At 42.3% G+C, this 18016-nt stretch overlaps 1 protein-coding gene across 2 annotated transcripts; it reads left to right on the top strand.

Annotated features, from left to right (window-relative positions):
• Positions 1-1056: 1056 nt before the first annotated feature.
• Positions 1057-16970, top strand: LOC139294977 (actin filament-associated protein 1-like 1). 2 transcript variants are annotated; one of them, XM_070917012.1, is made up of 19 exons: positions 1057-1192; positions 7605-7733; positions 8703-8783; positions 8959-9044; positions 9129-9246; positions 9381-9470; positions 9637-9848; positions 10413-10592; positions 10720-10812; positions 11441-11543; positions 12830-12985; positions 13751-13965; positions 14123-14268; positions 14405-14486; positions 14861-14969; positions 15150-15317; positions 15421-15587; positions 15814-15939; positions 16071-16970. In XM_070917012.1, exons 1-19 carry the CDS (start codon positions 1171-1173, stop codon positions 16095-16097), a joined length of 2310 nt encoding a protein of 769 aa, XP_070773113.1. In that variant the 5' UTR covers positions 1057-1170; the 3' UTR covers positions 16098-16970. The 2 variants fall into 2 exon arrangements, with proteins under 2 accessions (XP_070773113.1, XP_070773111.1); XM_070917010.1 differs by lacking the exon at positions 1057-1192 and adding an exon at positions 1917-1941.
• Positions 16971-18016: the final 1046 nt, after the last annotated feature.

Below are 18016 nucleotides of genomic sequence, written 5' to 3'. Positions count from 1 at the left end.
ATTGCTCCTAATAATATAATATAATGAGATGTATATATGTGTATGTATGTGTATATATGTATATATATGTGTGTATATATACACACAGACCAGTAGTTCCCAACCTCTTTGGCCTATGATCTAATTGAGACCCATAATCACCAATTGTGACATTTCAACCAAAAAGTGATTGTTTACATTTAGAGGCATGAGGAAGCAAAAGTATCCACTAATTCACTGGCAATATGGCAAAGATTGACAGAAGAAAATTGTGTGTAACAGAAATATGTATTTTTTTTCTGGTTCCTCTCCTGTTAATCATCTTGTGGGGGTCCCGACCTCGGTTGAAAACCACTATCATTTACTGTATAAAGTCTGGTATACCCTAATTTTGGTAGGCGCTTATCAGTGGTAGAAGTGGTGGTAGGTGTGGTATAAGGTACCACAGTGTAAAAATACTCCATTACAAGTAAAAGTCCTCTATTAAAAATGTTAGTAAAAGTATGTAACATTACAAAAAAGTACCTAAAGTATCAAAAGTAAAACATACTCGATGCAGTGTCATATTACTAAATATCATGTTATTGGATTATGATTACTGATAGATCAATGTGTATTTTACTGTTGTAGTTGGCCGAGGCGGAGCAAACTTACACTACTTTATATAGCCTAATGTTGGGTAGTTCTTTTTTATATACTCATATGTTTTGTAGGTGAAATCCTAATCAGTAAAGTATAGTTGTCAGATGTAGTGGAGTATAATATTTACTTCTGAATTGTAGTATATGTAAAAGTATAAAGTAGAATTATATGGAAATATTCAAGTGCCTCTAATCTAGTCAAAACCACTGGCAGTGAAACCACTAATGAACAACTTGTGGTCTCAAGAGATTGCATTTCCTCAAATGTGACTAGTGTGGCCTCAATATGAGTCTCAGTTGGAAATATGTGGTAAAGCCAGTCCTAAGTGGAATTGCTCTGACTGGCACTAGGACCCGGTGGAGCCCTGGATGATGAACCAGCGGCTGCCGACTCAAACTATAAACTGTAGCGGCCGCTCTGACTCACTTGGCCGCACGGAGGCTGACAGAGCTCCGCTGTGTTCGTGGAGAAAACGCCTCACGTGTTACCAACCGTCGCTTTCAAATGAAACTACTGCGGGATTATTACCGGGAATAAGAGCCAAACGACATGGACTCCAAGCGCCAGAGCGGTGAGTACCAGTCTCTCTCTGTATGTTTAATATCACATGTTCATATTTATTCACAACAGAAAACTACAGTGATAGCGTAGTAACTTTGAGAAGAAGACGCCTGCATAAATAGGAAGGCATACATGTATCCTACATTTAAAGTCAAAGGAGATGAATGAGATATGGTCACAACAGGATGAATACACCAAAACATCATTCATCACCATACTTGTCCCTTAAAACTCAGAAGAAATCAGATGTAGTTTGACATGTACAACAACAGAGACTCTACAGTGTCATTTTATTTCAGTTACCTTTAAACGAGTCTGAATGAAGGACCGTCATTCAGTCTATGTGACGAAACCGGCTGTGAGTGCGAGTGCGCCTCGCGCCCTTAACGGGAGAGTGATGTCATACGCCGGTTGGTGCGCTGTGTGTGTGTGTGTGTGTGTGTGTGTGTGTGTGTGCGTGTGGAGGAGGTGTCCTCGCGCAGGTAGAGTGATGCAATCTGACACCAACAGAGAAGTGCCCCGCTGGAAGCAGCGCCGCTGGAAGTGAAGCCGCGGCTGAATGGCTGCTCTGTTTCGGAGCCTTCAGGCTGCAGGGCCGCAAACAGGAAGCTGCATTATGTGACACCAGGTGATGAAGCAGCGGCCCAAATTGAAAATCTGAGGATCACAAGTGACTATTAAGTTAAGGGAAACAATGACCATTATGGAGAAAAACAGTCAGAGGAAAAGCATTCATGCACCCCATCATGTTGCCTACAGGTAATTGGTCTAATAGGCCCATTATTTGGGCATGGCATGAATTTACGCAAGAATGATGTCAGTACCCTTAAATAGACGGATAAATTGAGGTAAGAGAGATAGCTCGTCCTAATTTTAGAAGCTAAACTCAAATTCAGTCAAAACTACTGACACTGTTCAAAGCCGGAGCACAAATGCAGCCCCAGATCAGCCTCCAAACTATTTCAATAAACAGTAGTGAATCAGCTCTTTTACAGCCATGTAATCATAATCATCTTGTGATGATGATGATGGTGATGATAATGTTTTTTTAAGTGGTGAGTACTAAATGACTACACTGTGGGTGCACCCTTACAGCATATTCACTACCAATGTTACATTAGTCACATCTGACCATATAGTGTTGGCCAACAGGTCTTTTTCACGTCAGACATTTTGCCTTGCCATAGTAGGAAAACCATTATATGTGTTATTTACACCTGTGCTGTTCCTTCTGTGACACGTTAAAATGCCTTCCATTAAAAAGGCCTATGAAACACTCGGACACAAGCAGCTTATACGGTACAGCCAAAGTGTTGTGTGGCCAAACGCTTGTGCAGCTGTGCACGCGAGAAGAAAATAGTCTCTGTGTGGAAAAAAAACGTGAGTAATTGATTATAGTGTTCTGTGACAATATCACAACTGCTGCAACAAATGGGAGACATTTGTAGAAATTGAATAATTATCCTCTCTGACACTACCTACATGCGTACAGAGGATATAAACTGTATACACTTGTATAAAACAGCTTTGACAATACTGCAGTATAGTAATGATTCATTGCATTTGTACACCCACACACTGACACACCAGTTCTCTGTTTAACAACTGTCACAAGCCTTGACCTCGACGATGGTTCTCTTACATTTCCTTTTCCCTTTTCCTCCTCCTCACCCACTGATCCTCCACCCACCCCCCTCTTTCCATTGTCTTTCAGAGTCAGCAAGTCCAGACCTCTTTCTAGATTTCATTTTAAGTGATATTTCAAAGGGCAGAGGAATCACTTTGCCTCTATAAACCCCCTTTTCACTGTTTTGCTTTCTGTGATACAGTTAAACTTTCTGCGACAGAGATATCCAAAGCAGCAGGTCTGTACATGTTGGTGTGGTGTAGCTGGAAACTAAGCTGATGTGGTGATAACACTCTTAAACAGGAAAAATACTGGATCATGTTTTGTCCAATTGAGGGTTATATTATAATCACCACTGTATCACTCCCAGGAAAAATAAACTGTAGAATAATAGTGTTTGTGTGTGTGTGTGTGTGTGTGTGTGTGTGTGTGTGTGTATTAGTGTGTGTGTGTGACGACAGCTTACAGTAACAAAGTGTGATTTATCTGGTGTAGTAATTTCAGTCAGCACTATGATTGGTTCATTACAGTTATTCAATCAAAAGAAAACCGACCAATGTTTTTGGTCAGAGCCAGGCTAGCTGCCCCCCCCGCCCCTCCGGTTTCAAGTCTTTATGCTAAGCTAAGCTAACCATCTTCTGGCTCCAGCTTCATATTTACAGTAGACATGAGAGTGGTATCAATCTAACTCTTGGCAAGAAAGCAAATACGTGTATTTCCCAAGTTTCGAACTATTCCTTTAAACTGTCTTAAAGAGAGCTGCAGAGTTGGGTGGTGTTTTTTAAGGTTGATATTTTAGGAAATATGCATATTCGGCTAGCTGTTTCCCCCTGTTTTCCAGTCTTTGTGCTAAGCTAAGTTAGCCGGCTGCTGGCTGTAGCTTCATATTTAGCGTACAGACATGAGGGTGATATCGATGTTCTCATCTAGCTCTGCAAAAAAGTGTATTTCTCAAAACTTTTCCGTGCATCTGAATGTTCTATGTTGAACTAATTAACAAAGACATGTGGCTTCACTATAGTGGCTGAATTCCTCCTTACCTGGTGAAACCACAGTACAACAGTCTGGGTTTTAAATTAACCTCATGCTGTGCCACTCCTCTGTGTCATGCTCCTCTGTTTCCTGTGTCTCCTCACCACTTACTATCTGAGGAAAGTGATAAGATACTGAAAGAATGTGAAAAAGAGAGGATTGTTTTCCCCCAGCTGTTTCTTTTTAAAGATCTTGCCAGCCTGGTTCTGGAGGAGATTTTTTTTTTTTAAGTGTCTGACTGAATGCTAACCCCGGGCGAGCAGTGACACCATCTACTGTTGTCACGAAAATATGAATTACGGGATGCTGAATCTCTGAAGTAGACTTTTGTCTCGGAGGGAGCTGCTGGGGCCCGCCAAGACTTGAACTCTGACCTCTGTCTGAAGAGGATGGGTGTCTGGAGAAGGGATGGAGGGAGGCAGGCGAGGGAAAGGAGTTAAAAGGAAAGGATCAGAGAGGAGGGAGGAGGGAGGGAGAGAAAGAAAGGAGTGGAAGGGAGAATGTGGGATCTGGAGGGACCTTAACGTCTGGGAGTGTGGGGGAGGCAGGAGGAGGGCGCCTGCTGTAGTGCAAAACAGCAGCTTCATACACTTTGGAGACTTGAAATTAACTTGAAAAGCGTATGTTTGTGTCACATAAGTATATCTTGAATGTTCCTGCTACAGATAATCATGTGCCTCAGGAAACATAATTCAAAACAACAAGTGATTCAGTTCAATGCTGTCATATTTGTCTTCCTAGTCCTGAAGTGTTGGGAAAGAAAATATGAAGTAGGGGTGGGAGAGGCAAGTCAGGGAGGAGGTTAGCCTCCGATTGGTGTGATTGATGGGTTAGATGTGAAATGGATGGGAGTGAAAGCCTCAGGTTAGAAGGAGAGAAGTATCTTTTCGCTGTCACCACGCCGTCCATGAGCATTATGTGGTGAGATAAACAGCAGCAGCAGCAGTCCTTGTTTTGTTCTGAGCTGCAACCAAACTCGCCAAATCAGTTGAAATGAGAGTCGCATGGTTCAGGTCTCATGACTGACCTCCTTCAGGAAGCCTGTGTGCCGAAAAGAACACACATGTAAAAGAACACACACACATTTCCCCGAGTACTCTTGTGGCTGCATGTTTGCTGCTCTGTATAAGATGATATATCTGCTTAAGAGACAAATTGATAACGTGTGTGTCCCTGTGAGGTAAGTGAACGTCTGTGTGTCCATCAGCGAAAGCATTCAAAGAGGAAATCTGTGCGTGTGTGTGTGTGTGTGTGTGTGTGTGTGTGTGTGTGTGTGTGTGTGTGTGTGTGTGTGGAATGGGGGGTTACAAAGATCCCTCTGTGGGTGAGACCGACCACAAGCCTCCAGAACAGCTGATTCTCAGCCTCTGAACCCTCCGGTCCCTCTGAGAGACAGAGACACGCACACACACACACACACACACACACACACACACACACACACACACACACACAGAGAGAGAGAGGGAGATATAGATGTACACAGACTAGGATGAGAGAGAGAGAGAGAGAGAGAGAGAGAGAGAGAGAGCAAATTAATGGATGGCCTTGACTGTGTAAAGTTAGACTACAAGAATCAGAAAACAGACCATTTAGCATGTGTTGCAACATTTCCTAGAGAAGTGAAGCACAATAGATCTTTAATTTGAGCAACGATCAGCTGAGAAACTTCTTAACTGCTTGTTCAATAGGTGGTGACAAAAGATCTGGAGGAGGCAAAAGCATGAACAGAGATGGGAGGAGGGTTTCGGATGTTGGGACAAAACGAGAAACAGCAGGATGGAGAGAAGGGGGGGGGGGGGGGAGCAGGAGGAGGTGAAACTTGCAATGGGATGAAGGAGAGAGTCAAGATCAGGAAGGAGTGGAGAGACGCTTCTGTCGACAGCTAAGACAGGAAACCACAGCTGCTGACCGAGAAATACTACACACACACACACACACACACACACACACACACACACACACACACACACACACACACACACACACACAGCTGCTGGAGATATATCCTTTAACCCCGAGTGCCCATGGATCGAGACGATGCAGCTGCGTTGCACCACGCCCCTCTTGGACTGTGTGCGTTAGTTCCTGTTTTGTTTTTCGCTGGAGTTTCTGACATTGTATTGTTTGCTCTGGTTTTGCGGAGCATTGTGGTCGTCTAATTTTGGCCCTCATGGAGACAATAGAGTATTGTCGGACTGGGGGGGGGGGGGGGCGGCGGCGGAAGAGGCTTCGGGAGAGTGAGGGCTTTTCTCTCACTCTCTCTGTCCTCTCTCAGAGGCAGTTTTGATCTTATTTTAACTTAACCCTTGCACCAATTCTTTCAAAGCAATTGCAGATTTTTCCTTGTATTTCATCCTTAAGCATCTATATTTACCTGCTACTAGAAACGTTATGTTTTGTATGTTTACATTCATTTTAACATGTGACTACTCACCACTGTAAGAGGGGCAAGGAGTCAAAAGGGGCTCTTAGAGAAGAATTATAAAAGAGGTAGATTACTTTGTCAGTGGACAGCACAGTGACTTAAAGAAAAACACAATTTCATGTCCCAAGTTCAGGTCCCAGTCCTTGAACTTCCTGTCATCTTAAATTGTGTGTTTGGGTGGAATGACATTGTAAATTTTACCATTTTAAAGCTAAAAACAACAAAGATTAGGGTAAATGTCTCCCCAAATTATTTTTCTTGGCAGTGTGGGAAGAAAAGCCACTTAAAGAGCATGTGAGCCATCATGGTGTGTGTGTGTGTGTGTGTGTGTGTGTGTGTGTGTGTGTGTGTGTGTGTGTGTGTGTGTGTGTGTGTGTGTGTGTGTGTGTGTGTGTGTGTGTGTGTGTGTGTGTGTGTGTGTGTGTGTGTGTGTGTGTGTGTTGACAATAAAACTTTCCACCGAAACCCAAACTGAAATGAAATTATTTTAGGGTTGGCGGCTTAAACTCAGAATGATCTGAAGGCCAGCTGATTACGCGACTACAGAACTGGAGAAAAGCTGTTCGCTGTCCTTCATGTCACGTTCGTCTTCCTCACAGACATCTCTTCTCAATGAATGACCAGCAGAATGAACTAACTCAGTGCTACAGGCAGTTTGGTAACCATATCCTAATCTATCTCTAGTGGAACTACAGATTTTCTTCTTTACTTTGGCTCCATTTCCTTTAGGGAAGGAAGCTTCCCGCCCCCTCCTCCTTACCTCCTTTTCTCTCTGACTCTCCCACACACACACACACACACACCTCGCTTGGTCGACAGGATGTGTGAGAGGAGAGTGTGGCAGAGCTTTTGGAACAATGTCAAGGTCAACAAAACACAGACACACAGGATGTCAGCACTGGACATGAAAACAATTATTTTTCAAAGAAAGCTTGAAATGTCCAAACTGAATGCAGGACTTGATCTGTGGTGGTGCAGGGAGAAGGGCACAGACAGAAAACTCACAATGCACACAAGGGCTGACTCTGAGGCGGACACAATGAATAGGGCGACGTGTTAGGATGTTAAATATCTCCTCCCTGTCAGCTGTTGCAACAGGCGGTAAGCTGAATCCCAAACTGACTTCATGTCCCACGTGAGCTGCCAGTTTTGTTCGCGCTTGCCTACATGCGTCTGTTAAATTGATATTTGATGCACAAGCACTTTAGCCATGTTGAGAGTCTGCAGTGTGGGCTTTCCCATAATGACATGATGGTGCTTGATGCCAAAGAATGCTTTATTGTCGTTCTGCAAACCCAAATGATATGTTCTTATGTATTTTCTGTGGTTTTTCAGTGGTGATGGAGCGACTTGTGAACGAGCTCAGCTCTCTGCTGAAGATGCTGGACCACGAGACGGTCAGTCCTGCCACTGCTGACAAGATGGCCTCCATACGTAACATCCTGGACTCGCTGCAGCTGTCAGGTACAGAATTAAAGGTCCCATATTATGCTCATTTCAGCTCTATATTTTTATTCTGGGATTCCATTCTGGGATTTATCTTATACTGGCCCTTCATGCAGCCCCTCAGTTCACCTTCTGTCTGAAACAAGCAGTTTTAGACAAACTGAACAACCTCCAAAAACAGGGAAACATAAATTAGAGGATTAAATGAGCTACAACTATAAACTGCGGTTTACCAGCTGCATCCTGCCTCACATTAATTCAGTGTGACACTTGCAGTTCAGCCAAAGCATTTCTGAGTAGAGCAATTTGTTCAAGGTCACTACAACAGTGTTTATTTAGACAGAGCATGTCTTTCTTACTCGTCTGTAGGCCGTAGGGCAGCCTTCCTGTCATGAGCCAACGCCACATGAGACACAGTAGAGTAATTGTACTTAGAAACATGCAACACAATGCAGTCTCCACAACATCAAATCTTACAAAGGTCTTTCTAGTAACCTTGTTTATCTGGGAGAATACAGGATGTCGGAGAGGATAAAGGGATTGAGGTAAGAGGATAATGAAATGTAAAGTTTAAAGAGGATGACGAGAGGTCAAAGAAAGGAGAAAGGCAAAACATCCTGATAGTAACGTGACCTCACAATTTTTTGAATGGACCCATGCTGCCCTGCCCATACGCACAGCACATTAGCATATTCCACATCAATTCAGCTTTTTACAGCCAAACACTTTGGGGATTTATTTCTCACACTTATTCTAAAACACTTCCAGAAAATGTGGATTTGCAAGCTCCACTCCCTTGCTGTCTGACACAATTTACTTGTCTAAACGTGCAGATTGTTCAGTATTGATACTCAGTGAGCACTCGCTTGCCTATTTGCTGAGTCTCTGTACACTCTGGTAATCCTGACTCTCCTGACCTTAGCATAAACCACAATCCCAACCCTAACTTTGATCCCGTTTCTAACCCCTAATTTATCTTTTCCACAGTCAATGGATCAGACGTCTACATGAACAGCTGTCTCTATGGCAACGGCACCAGCTTTGTAGAGTCTCTGTTTGAGGATTTTGGTGAGTAGACCTTCAAAGCACCTTCAAACCAGTTCAATGTTATGAAGTCTTGTGTAGAAATTATTTCAAATCATCACACCACAACATCTACAAAATGTGTAATATAATAAAACTGTACTGTTCCTATATAGTATATTATATTTATGATAACATTAATCCCCTGTTGTTCCACCAGACTGTGATTTGCACATGCTCAGTGCATCTCCTGTGGAGCAGAAAGAGAACAAAGAGGAAGAGGAGAAGACTCATCCTAATAAATCTGTAAGTCATCTACAGTGTCTACCCGTCAGTCCGTCTGCCTTTCTTGTCCTCATAGATAAAACTTTGGTTTAACTTTCACCTCAGACACCGACTGACACGCCCCCTCCTCTGCCAACCACCCCCCTTCCTGATGACTACTACGAAGAGGCTGTTCCTCTCGATCCTGGATCCACCCCTCAGTACTTTACCACCAATATTAACAGTTCTGTACACACGCACAAACTCAAAAACACAGATTTGCACACTCATGAATAACGAAAACTAACTGAATTGTTAGAAGTTCCTCTTTCTCATAGTCTTCTATCTCATCTCGACTCCTCTGCTCCTCTCCTGTAGCTTCCAGGAACTCTGTGGAGGATGCCTACTATGAAGATGCAGACAATAACTACCCCACCACCAGGATTAATGGACCTCCCAAAAACTCTTGTGAGTCTGCCCTCTCTTGCACTCATTCATCATCTAGCAATTCAAATTTACAAATAATAACAGAGGCATGTTCTGACCGTAGACAGAATAAGTACACAGAATACATGGACGAACAGAACCAGATATTGTTTTGTAAATTAATCATTCATGTTATTTTGGTGTTCAGACAATGACTCCGATGCTCTGAGCAGCTCTTACGAGTCATATGAAGAAGAGGAAGATGAGGCCAAGGGGCGGGACCAACCTCAGAGATGGACGGCTGAGGAGAGTTCAGAAGGACCAGTTAGAGACTGCCGCATCTGTGCCTTCCTGCTACGGAAGAAACGCTTTGGACAATGGGCTAAACAGCTAGTCGTCGTGCGAGACAATAAACTGCAGGTAAATAGAGTTGTTTATGTGTATCTGGTGTTGTTTAGGGCTGAATGTTGGAGAAAAAGAGTATGCACATCCAAAAGCCTACAACAGGTGCTTTTTTTATTATATATAATAATTATTATTATATATAAAGTTTTTTTATTCACTTGCTGTGTAACATTTCCATCAATCCTCGTCAGACACAAACAACACTAACAAACACCATATTAAAAAAATAATAAAGTATTACACACAGTACCTTTCCAGCTCACTGCTAATCTCAACAAGAGAAAACTTATCTGAGATTTTTTTAGTTGTTTGAGTTTTCAAACGTATCGTAAACTATAGTTAACTACACTGTCAGAAGGTGGGGGGCCAGCACAGTTGGATTTCAGCATTAACATTAAAGGTACAACTGTTACAAATGGTCCCTCAAAGGTTTGCTAGGAACTATAATGCTTACCTTTCATTTAGTTTCTGCTGGAATGGTAACCTTAAAACGACACTGCTAGAAAATGTTCAAAGGTTACCAAAGTGAAATAGCATCAAATAGCATGAAGTCTGTCTCTCTATATCTCTCTTTCATAGTGCTTTAAGAGCATCAAAGAGAGCACTCCACACACAGAGCTCCCACTGAATCTGTGCAACGTCATCTACGTCCCAAAGGAAGGCCGGAAAAAGAGACATGAGTTGCGCTTCTCGTTGCCTGGAGGCGAAGCTCTGGTCCTGGCTGTTCAAAGTAAAGAGCAGGCCCAGCGATGGCTCAAGGTACCTTTATTCACTGTATGAGAGGGCTGGTGCTGAGACAGACAAGAGTGGGGGAAGACACGGGGATACGTCTTAGGGGAGACCACAGGGTTTTTTGGAAATGAAAGTTTTCTTTTTCTGGAACCAGGTGGTGCAAGATGTTGGCAGCCAAAGTAGTAACACTGAAGGACTGGACGGATCCGCTTCTCCCATTATACAGAGGAAGTTGGAGCTTGACAAGGTGTGTTTCTGCACGTGTCTTTGAATTTCAGTCTGTTTATCTACAATATTTTCTTTGTAGACCAGTCACCAATTTCTTGAATTTTCTGTCCACATGAGGCTCCCTGTGCCAGTTTAACAGTTCCCTCTCACAATGTCTGAGTTTTACTTTACTGTAATATCTACGTCTTCATTTATTTAGGTGTATTTCATTCTGAATCTAAACTCTTTTACATTTTAATGCCTGTCGCTAACATCACCTCTTTCAGCCCACGCATGACACAACTGTTCCTTTGGCTTCTAGTTACAGAGGAGTAAGTGAGGTGACATTATTGCGGTTGGTGAGCTGGCAAGTTTTCAAAGAGCTCCATACCCTCAACAAAGTTGTGGCACACAGCTGCGGAGCCAACGGGCTAAATGCATGGTGACATGGCAGTTACACCCCATGTTGGCAGAATAGTTTAAAAAAACAAAAAGTCAGTAAACCATATGTCAAGAAACTTCTGTGTCATTTTAGTTGTCATGTTTTTGCTCAGTTGAAGGACAGAAGGATTTGTTAAAACAGATATATGTGTAAATATGTAACATTCTTGTCATCTCCTTTAATGAGGAGAGAGAAGAAATGACGGGTTCTGCTTTGTCTTTGCCAGGTGCTGCAGTGTGACCGTCAGGCATCAGACTCAGACAGCGGGCCAACAGCAGACAGCCAGCCCACTGCACAGGGACCAGGACGGGACACCACTGACTCACTGAGTAGGTTTAGCTTCATAAGATAGCATTCATTGATTGAAGTTGTAATTGTTGACGATTTTTTTTGATTGTTGTTTCAGTGAAACAAGATGTAAGGTGTGTTTTATAATTGCAAATTAGACAATAATGAGAGTTATTATACTGGAGTTAGCATAGAGACATTGGGGCTGCTCTTTAGGACTATTCACCTCCACCTGCACCTCCCTCACCCGCGTTGTTCGATCAGTAGGAGGAGGATAGGGATAAGTTTTTGCCAAGTGGAACCCAAACACACACCTCCTACTATGACATTGCTCTGCTAGCTACCCACCCAAGCTAACAGCTAAGTCCATTAAACTATGGGTGGGGTTAGCTAGCAGTCCAAATCACATTTGATTGGATAAATGAATGTAGTTTTTATGTGCTGCTGAATTGTATAGCTGATTGGCATTACTGATAGTTTTTTTTCACCCCATTTATATCAATGAGGATAGACGAAACATTGCAACACAATGTTAAAGGTACATTATTATTATGAAGAAAGTGCTAATATTAGTATTAGTGACCCCTAACCCTAACCTCAACCTATACCTAAAACCAAGTCTTAACTCTCAAGTGGTCCTTAGAGGAAGTGAGAACTGGCTAAAATGTCCTCGCTTTCCAAAAATGTCCTCACTCTCAGGGCCTTGAACTCAAGTCAAACACATACACATACATTCACACCCTTTTAAGAGTCTGATCAAAAGCACATACACTATTTTTGTTTATCTATCCACGAAATCAGGAAGGATAAACCAGGGTATCCATGTTGTTGGGTCAGAATATGGGTCAAACACAATCATGTTGTTTCAGTGTTGTTACAACCTGTTTACTGGCCGAGCGTCTCTGAACCTAAAGAGACTTGAGAGAGAGGGAGAGACAGGAAGTGAGGCGCGGACAGATATGACATCCTTCCTGTCCTCTTCCTGTGATTGTTTCCCACTGACATCATAGGAAGTAGGGTGGACAGAGCGCCGCAGCACCTGGCACATGCAATATGAACACACAAACACACTCCAGCGATAGTTTGAATAAAGAAAAGACTTCTCTGAAATTAAATACAATATACTACTTTTAAAAGTACGAGTCCTGACTTGGTGGAGATGGAGTTTTCACATGTTTTTAATTAGAAAATATTATTGGCACGAACACAGCAAGATATTACAGTGATTAGGCAACATTATGTCCTTTTATTGGTTGTACATCATGAAAGTTTCCACACCCCACAACTGTATATCAAATGCTCCTCGACTCTATGACCACATTGTCAGACAGGGGGAAGCGCGGAGCGTTCTCAGAGCTGACGGGGTCGATGAGCCGAGCAGCAGGAAAGAAAATCAATCGGATCATCACTTTCTCCAAACGGAAACCTCCTTTACCTGGAGAGCCTCCCTCGTCTTCTGGTCACCATGACAACCCACGCTGTGGTGAGCACACAAACTGATCAAGAAGCTATTTGGTTGATTGACCGAAGTACGTGCAGTTTTACATTAACGTTAAAAAGTAAAGGAGAAGTTTGGTTTGAAACAACTTGATGCCTATGATATGCAACTCAAAACGTTGAGAAAAGCCACTGAAGGCAAAAACTTTTGACCACCATCGCAACGTAAAATGTTTGCATGTTTCATAATTCAGACTTGTATTCTGTTGAAGTGCTCAGAAACATATAGCCTTTATTTACAATCGGAAAACACACTGAAAAACAAGAGCCCTCCTTCACAAGTGTGTGCACAAGTTTACATCATAAAAGAATAAATAAGTTTATACAGTATGTAAGTAAAATTCAATGTTTTATTGCCAATCTTCAAATAAATGAATGAAAGAGTCACACAACTTGTTAACACTTCCACCATACTGGAACAATGGTGGGTTCATCTTAACTAATGCATGTTATTCAGCTTTGGTGTTTTCAAACTCTTACAACTTCATTATAAATTCTAGTGGAGATGCCAAAGTTTCCAAATGCTCTGTTTGATATACTGTAACGGAGCAGCCTTAAAATGCTGTTCAGGATTTGAATATATCGCTTGGTCTGACTATGACTTAAGTACAGTGTAGAAAATATTTTCTCATAACTTTTAAGTTATTTAAAGGATATTTAAAGTGAATACATAGACCGAAAAGGTTAACGTTTTCTGACCCAGTGACTTGAATATGAACTCCAGCCTCTAAACATGTCTGGCTCTCCACAGGCTACCTCAGTGTGTGTCTGAGCGGCTCTTGGAAGGAGCGTTGGTGCATAGTGCGAGATGGAAGCTTGTACCTGCAGAAGGACCCCGGGGACCAGCGGCCACCAGTCATTGTGGTGCCGCTCAAAGGTGCAGAGGTGGTGCCCGGTGGCCTCGGCCCCAAACACCCCTTCTCCTTCTGCATCCTGCAGGCAGGCAACGAACTAGCATCTTTAGAGGTATCAAAAGATCTTGTAGGCGGATTGGTTTGCTTTTCATGACTCTTTTCATGTCATTATGAACACAGATGAGACAGAAAGTTAACATGTGCACAGGGATGACACACCTACATTTTTGTGGAAACCAAATAGCTTTGTTTGTGTGTGTGTCCATCAGACCAGCTGCTCAGAGGATCTGGGCCGCTGGCTGGGTGTGTTGTTTGCAGAGACCGGCAGCACCACTCTCCCTGAAGAGCTGCACTACGACTACATCGACGTGGATACGCTCACTGACATACGGCACGCTGCCAGAAACTCCTTCCTGTGAGTCACTTCCTACAGTATGTGTGTGTGTGTGTGTGTGTGTGTGTGTTTTCTGCATGTATCTAGAGTTTTCTGTCTCGTATTATGACTTTTATCCTGAAATACATGTTTGTGCCTCTCTGTTTTTTCCTGTCAGATGGGCCACTACCACTGCTACTTCTTCCAGCAGTGCCTCGACAGACTCCAGAACATATGATGAGGTCTATGAAAGTGTTGCGGTGAGGAAACATCATGTGAACCAGTGATAAAACACAATATCATTAAAGTTGGCGATGCTTTAAGCTTTCCGAGTGTTAATCTACTCCCACCACTGATCCTCTCGTCTTCCTGTCATGTTCAATTGAAGATTCATTTAAGATGTCTTAAATTATTATGCGACTTCTGCTTCTGTTATTCTGCTACTGCACATGTTTAAATTTGTGGATATATGTTCAGGATTAAACATCAGCTAAATTATTAAATTATACATATAAATATCCCTTTATGGCTTTCGCTGTACAGTTTTAGTTAAAAAAAAACGTATGGATCATTAAAAATAAAATGGGCTCTAGAAATGTTGTACATTTTGAAAATGTACTTGTTTTTCCTACAGGAGGAGGATGTTGAGAGCAGAGCTGGACAGGTGAGACGTCATGCCTCCTTCTCCAGCAGGGACTCTGAAAAAACAGAGCAACAGGCCGCCATCAAGAGACACGCCTCCAGTAAGTCCCCTTTTGTTTTGTCATTTATTAGACTGGCTAAATGAAAATTTTGTGATAGAAAATGTGGCTGAAAATTGCTAGATATGCTACATCTGGATTCTCCTGATCAGGATTGTGGGTTCATTCTCATCACAAATCTCTCTCAAATGTCTGTTTATACTCTGCCATGTATTCGGTCAGATGTAAATCACTACGCTCGGTATGGGAAGACGCGGGCAGAGGAGGACGCCAGGCGGTACCTGACACAGAAAGAGGAGCTGGAGAAGCAAAAGGAAGAGCTCAGAAATGCACTGATTTCCCTCCGCAGGGAGAAGAAGGAGGTGAAGGAGGAGATGAAGAGCGTTACAGGTCAGTGACAAATCACACACGCAGCACTGTTTAGACTTCAGCTTCGAAGCAGTACTAACTACGAGTGTGTGTGTGTGTGTGTGTGTGTGTGTGTGGTGTGCAGGTCATGGTGTGGAACAGCGGTTAGCCAAGCTGGAGACGCTGTGTAAACAGAAAGAGGAGGAGAGGGTAGAGCTGGAGCTCAGACTGACAGAGGTCAAAGAAAACCTGAAGAAATCCTTGGCTAGAGGAGCACTGGGTCCGCCCACTGACACCAAGATCAGCCTCAAGGTACAGCAGAGACGCTCTCCTGGATAATCCTTTGGAAACTAAAAACTGTGAACCACTAAGAGAAATTCAAGAGTTGTAGAAATCTATCGTTGATGACAAGACTCAAGGAAGTCACTGCTCCTAGTCCAAGAAAGCAAATAAACTTAAACTATTCCTTTAAATGAAAATGAAATCTGACATATGTGTTTGAGTGTGTTGCTCTGTGTGTATGTGTTTGTGTGTACAGGCACAGGGCAGTAAGGTGGAAAAGGTTTACAATGAGACTCTGCCTGTCAACTCAGCGTCTGAGCTTCGTAAACGCCCTCCGTCTCTTTACGCCTCCTCCAAGGGGAACGTCATGCAGAAGGCAAAGGTAGAGTGTGTGCGCAAAACTGCTGTAGTTTGTGTGTGTGTGTGTGTGTGTGTGTGTGTGTGTGTGTGTGTGTATGAGACAAGGACAGGTAGAAATGTTTAACTCACTTTGTGCTGTCTCATGGTTTCCAGGAGTGGGAGTCGAAGAAGGCGACCTAGACTGAACATAAACGGATTGACAGATGGATTCATGGAGAGAAAAAACTGAGCTGTGACGGCAAGTTGTGTAAAAGGAGAAACAGATGAAGAGGAAGATAACTGGCACTGAGAAGATGAAGAAGATATAGAAGAGAAGGTTGAGGGGAAAGAGGGAAGAGGACAGACTCTGACACAATCTTCCCTCCTCTTACCTAAAAAGAAAAAGAGGAATATTTGCAAGTCCAGTCGGCGTGGTGCTGTCTCAGTCACAGTAAATATGACAGACTTGACTGGTGTACCAGTACAGTATTAATGTGGATCACTATGAACATGAAATATATATGTTTGTGTGGGTTTGCACGTTTACATTTGCACAGGGCTGCAGAAAGTGAAAATGTGATTATTTCATAGAAATGCATAGCAAAGGGAGAGTGTGGTTCATCGACACTGTGAGTTCAGAGTTACAGGCAAGACTTCCCACCTACACCCACTGATTTTATTAATTTTTTTACAGGATACTTGTCCATATAAAATGAAAAACTAAAGCAATTATTATTGTTACCTTAAGTTATCTTTATTAGTAAGAGAAGTATCCCACATGTTGTGAGGTATATTTAAACCATTAGGAAAGCATATTGAGTATGACACTGTTCCTAAAACCAATGAGTAAATGTTTGTTATTGCGATGTGAAACTATTGGTTTTTAACCATTATATGTGTATTTTTTTTTTTTGCCTTTTGCACTTTATCTTGTTGTATTTGTTTTGGAAATTAGCCTCAGCACCCCACTGAGCAGAATCATCTGAGGATAACTGCCTGTGTCTGCTTTCCCTGTTCACCACAGAGATATGAACAAACACACATGTTGGAGTAAAAGATTACTTTATCAAGAAAGTTGGTCTGCTGGACTGTTTGTTTCTTTGTTTAAATGTTTACGCTTCTTAAATTCCCAACACTGGAGCATTTTTTTGTTTCAGCCTGGTACTTCCTCCCAGTATAAGTTAACTGTACAAAACCAACAGCAGAATCTGAACTCTGAACGACAAGCGCTATCTAGTGGCAAAATCAAACTATAGCACTTGATTGAAGATTGTAGTCTACAAGAAATCAACATAGTTCACCAGTTTGTACCAACTTACAATAATACAGTACATCCAAAGCTTTTACAGTCATTTTTTTTCTGATGTGCTCCTAAATTTGTCTCATTACCATCCACAATTAGTTTTAAATCAAGTGTTTTTCATTATGCATACTGACTTTTTTTAGTATACGTTGTCACTTTTAATAACACAAGGGGGAGCTGCATTGCTCTGTATGGATTGAAACAGAATCATTCTTGAAAAATTCGAGGGTCAACCAAAATAAATAAAACAAAACATGTTTTCTCACTTATCCCTGGTGGTGCATGGGCAAGCAGATAGTTTACATTTTATTTCCCCAGGATTTGAGAGGAAGGTCTCCTTAGTGAAGTGAGGAGGTGGCAGAAATCTGGATTATATCACAAAATCTGTGCAAATAAAACCAAAACTACCTGCATACCACCAGAGGTAGGTATGAAAATGAACTTTGAACTAATTTCCATTATTGTGACTACACTCAAAGCATTTTAATATGACATTAACCAGGTGCAGAGGGGGTAAAGAATCAACAAAATAAGACAAGGCAGCTTCTTTAGAAAGAGTTTAATTAGTGCATTTCTAGTTTGTTCACAGCAGGAACCAAAATATTATGTTAATCTGTGCTCCCATTGGTTAAACTGGTTCTGGTCCAACACCATTGGTCCATTCATGTCCTGGTGCAATACTATTGGTCCAGTAGTGTTCCAACACCCTCACATTGGTTCACTAGTGTTCTGGTACGACACTATTGGCTCACTAGTGTTCTCTTATGGTCAGGAACACGTAAGACCAGAAAAAAAGGACCTTCGGCATGCTGCTACT

The sequence above is a fragment of the Enoplosus armatus genome, chromosome 13, assembly GCF_043641665.1.
Source record: "Enoplosus armatus isolate fEnoArm2 chromosome 13, fEnoArm2.hap1, whole genome shotgun sequence".
NCBI classification, from domain to species: Eukaryota; Metazoa; Chordata; class Actinopteri; order Centrarchiformes; family Enoplosidae; genus Enoplosus; species Enoplosus armatus.
This window is presented reverse-complemented; position numbering and strand designations above follow the sequence as displayed.

Bases quoted from the DNA above. Each gene is read 5' to 3' on its own strand.
- LOC139294977 (XM_070917010.1), top strand. From the start codon at position 1,917: ATGCACCCCATCATGTTGCCTACAG. The intron at 1,942-7,604 runs GTAATTGGTCTA...GTGGTTTTTCAG, and splicing joins CCCCATCATGTTGCCTACAG to TGGTGATGGAGCGACTTGTG. The intron at 14,487-14,860 runs GTGAGGAAACAT...TTTTTCCTACAG, and splicing joins AGGTCTATGAAAGTGTTGCG to GAGGAGGATGTTGAGAGCAG.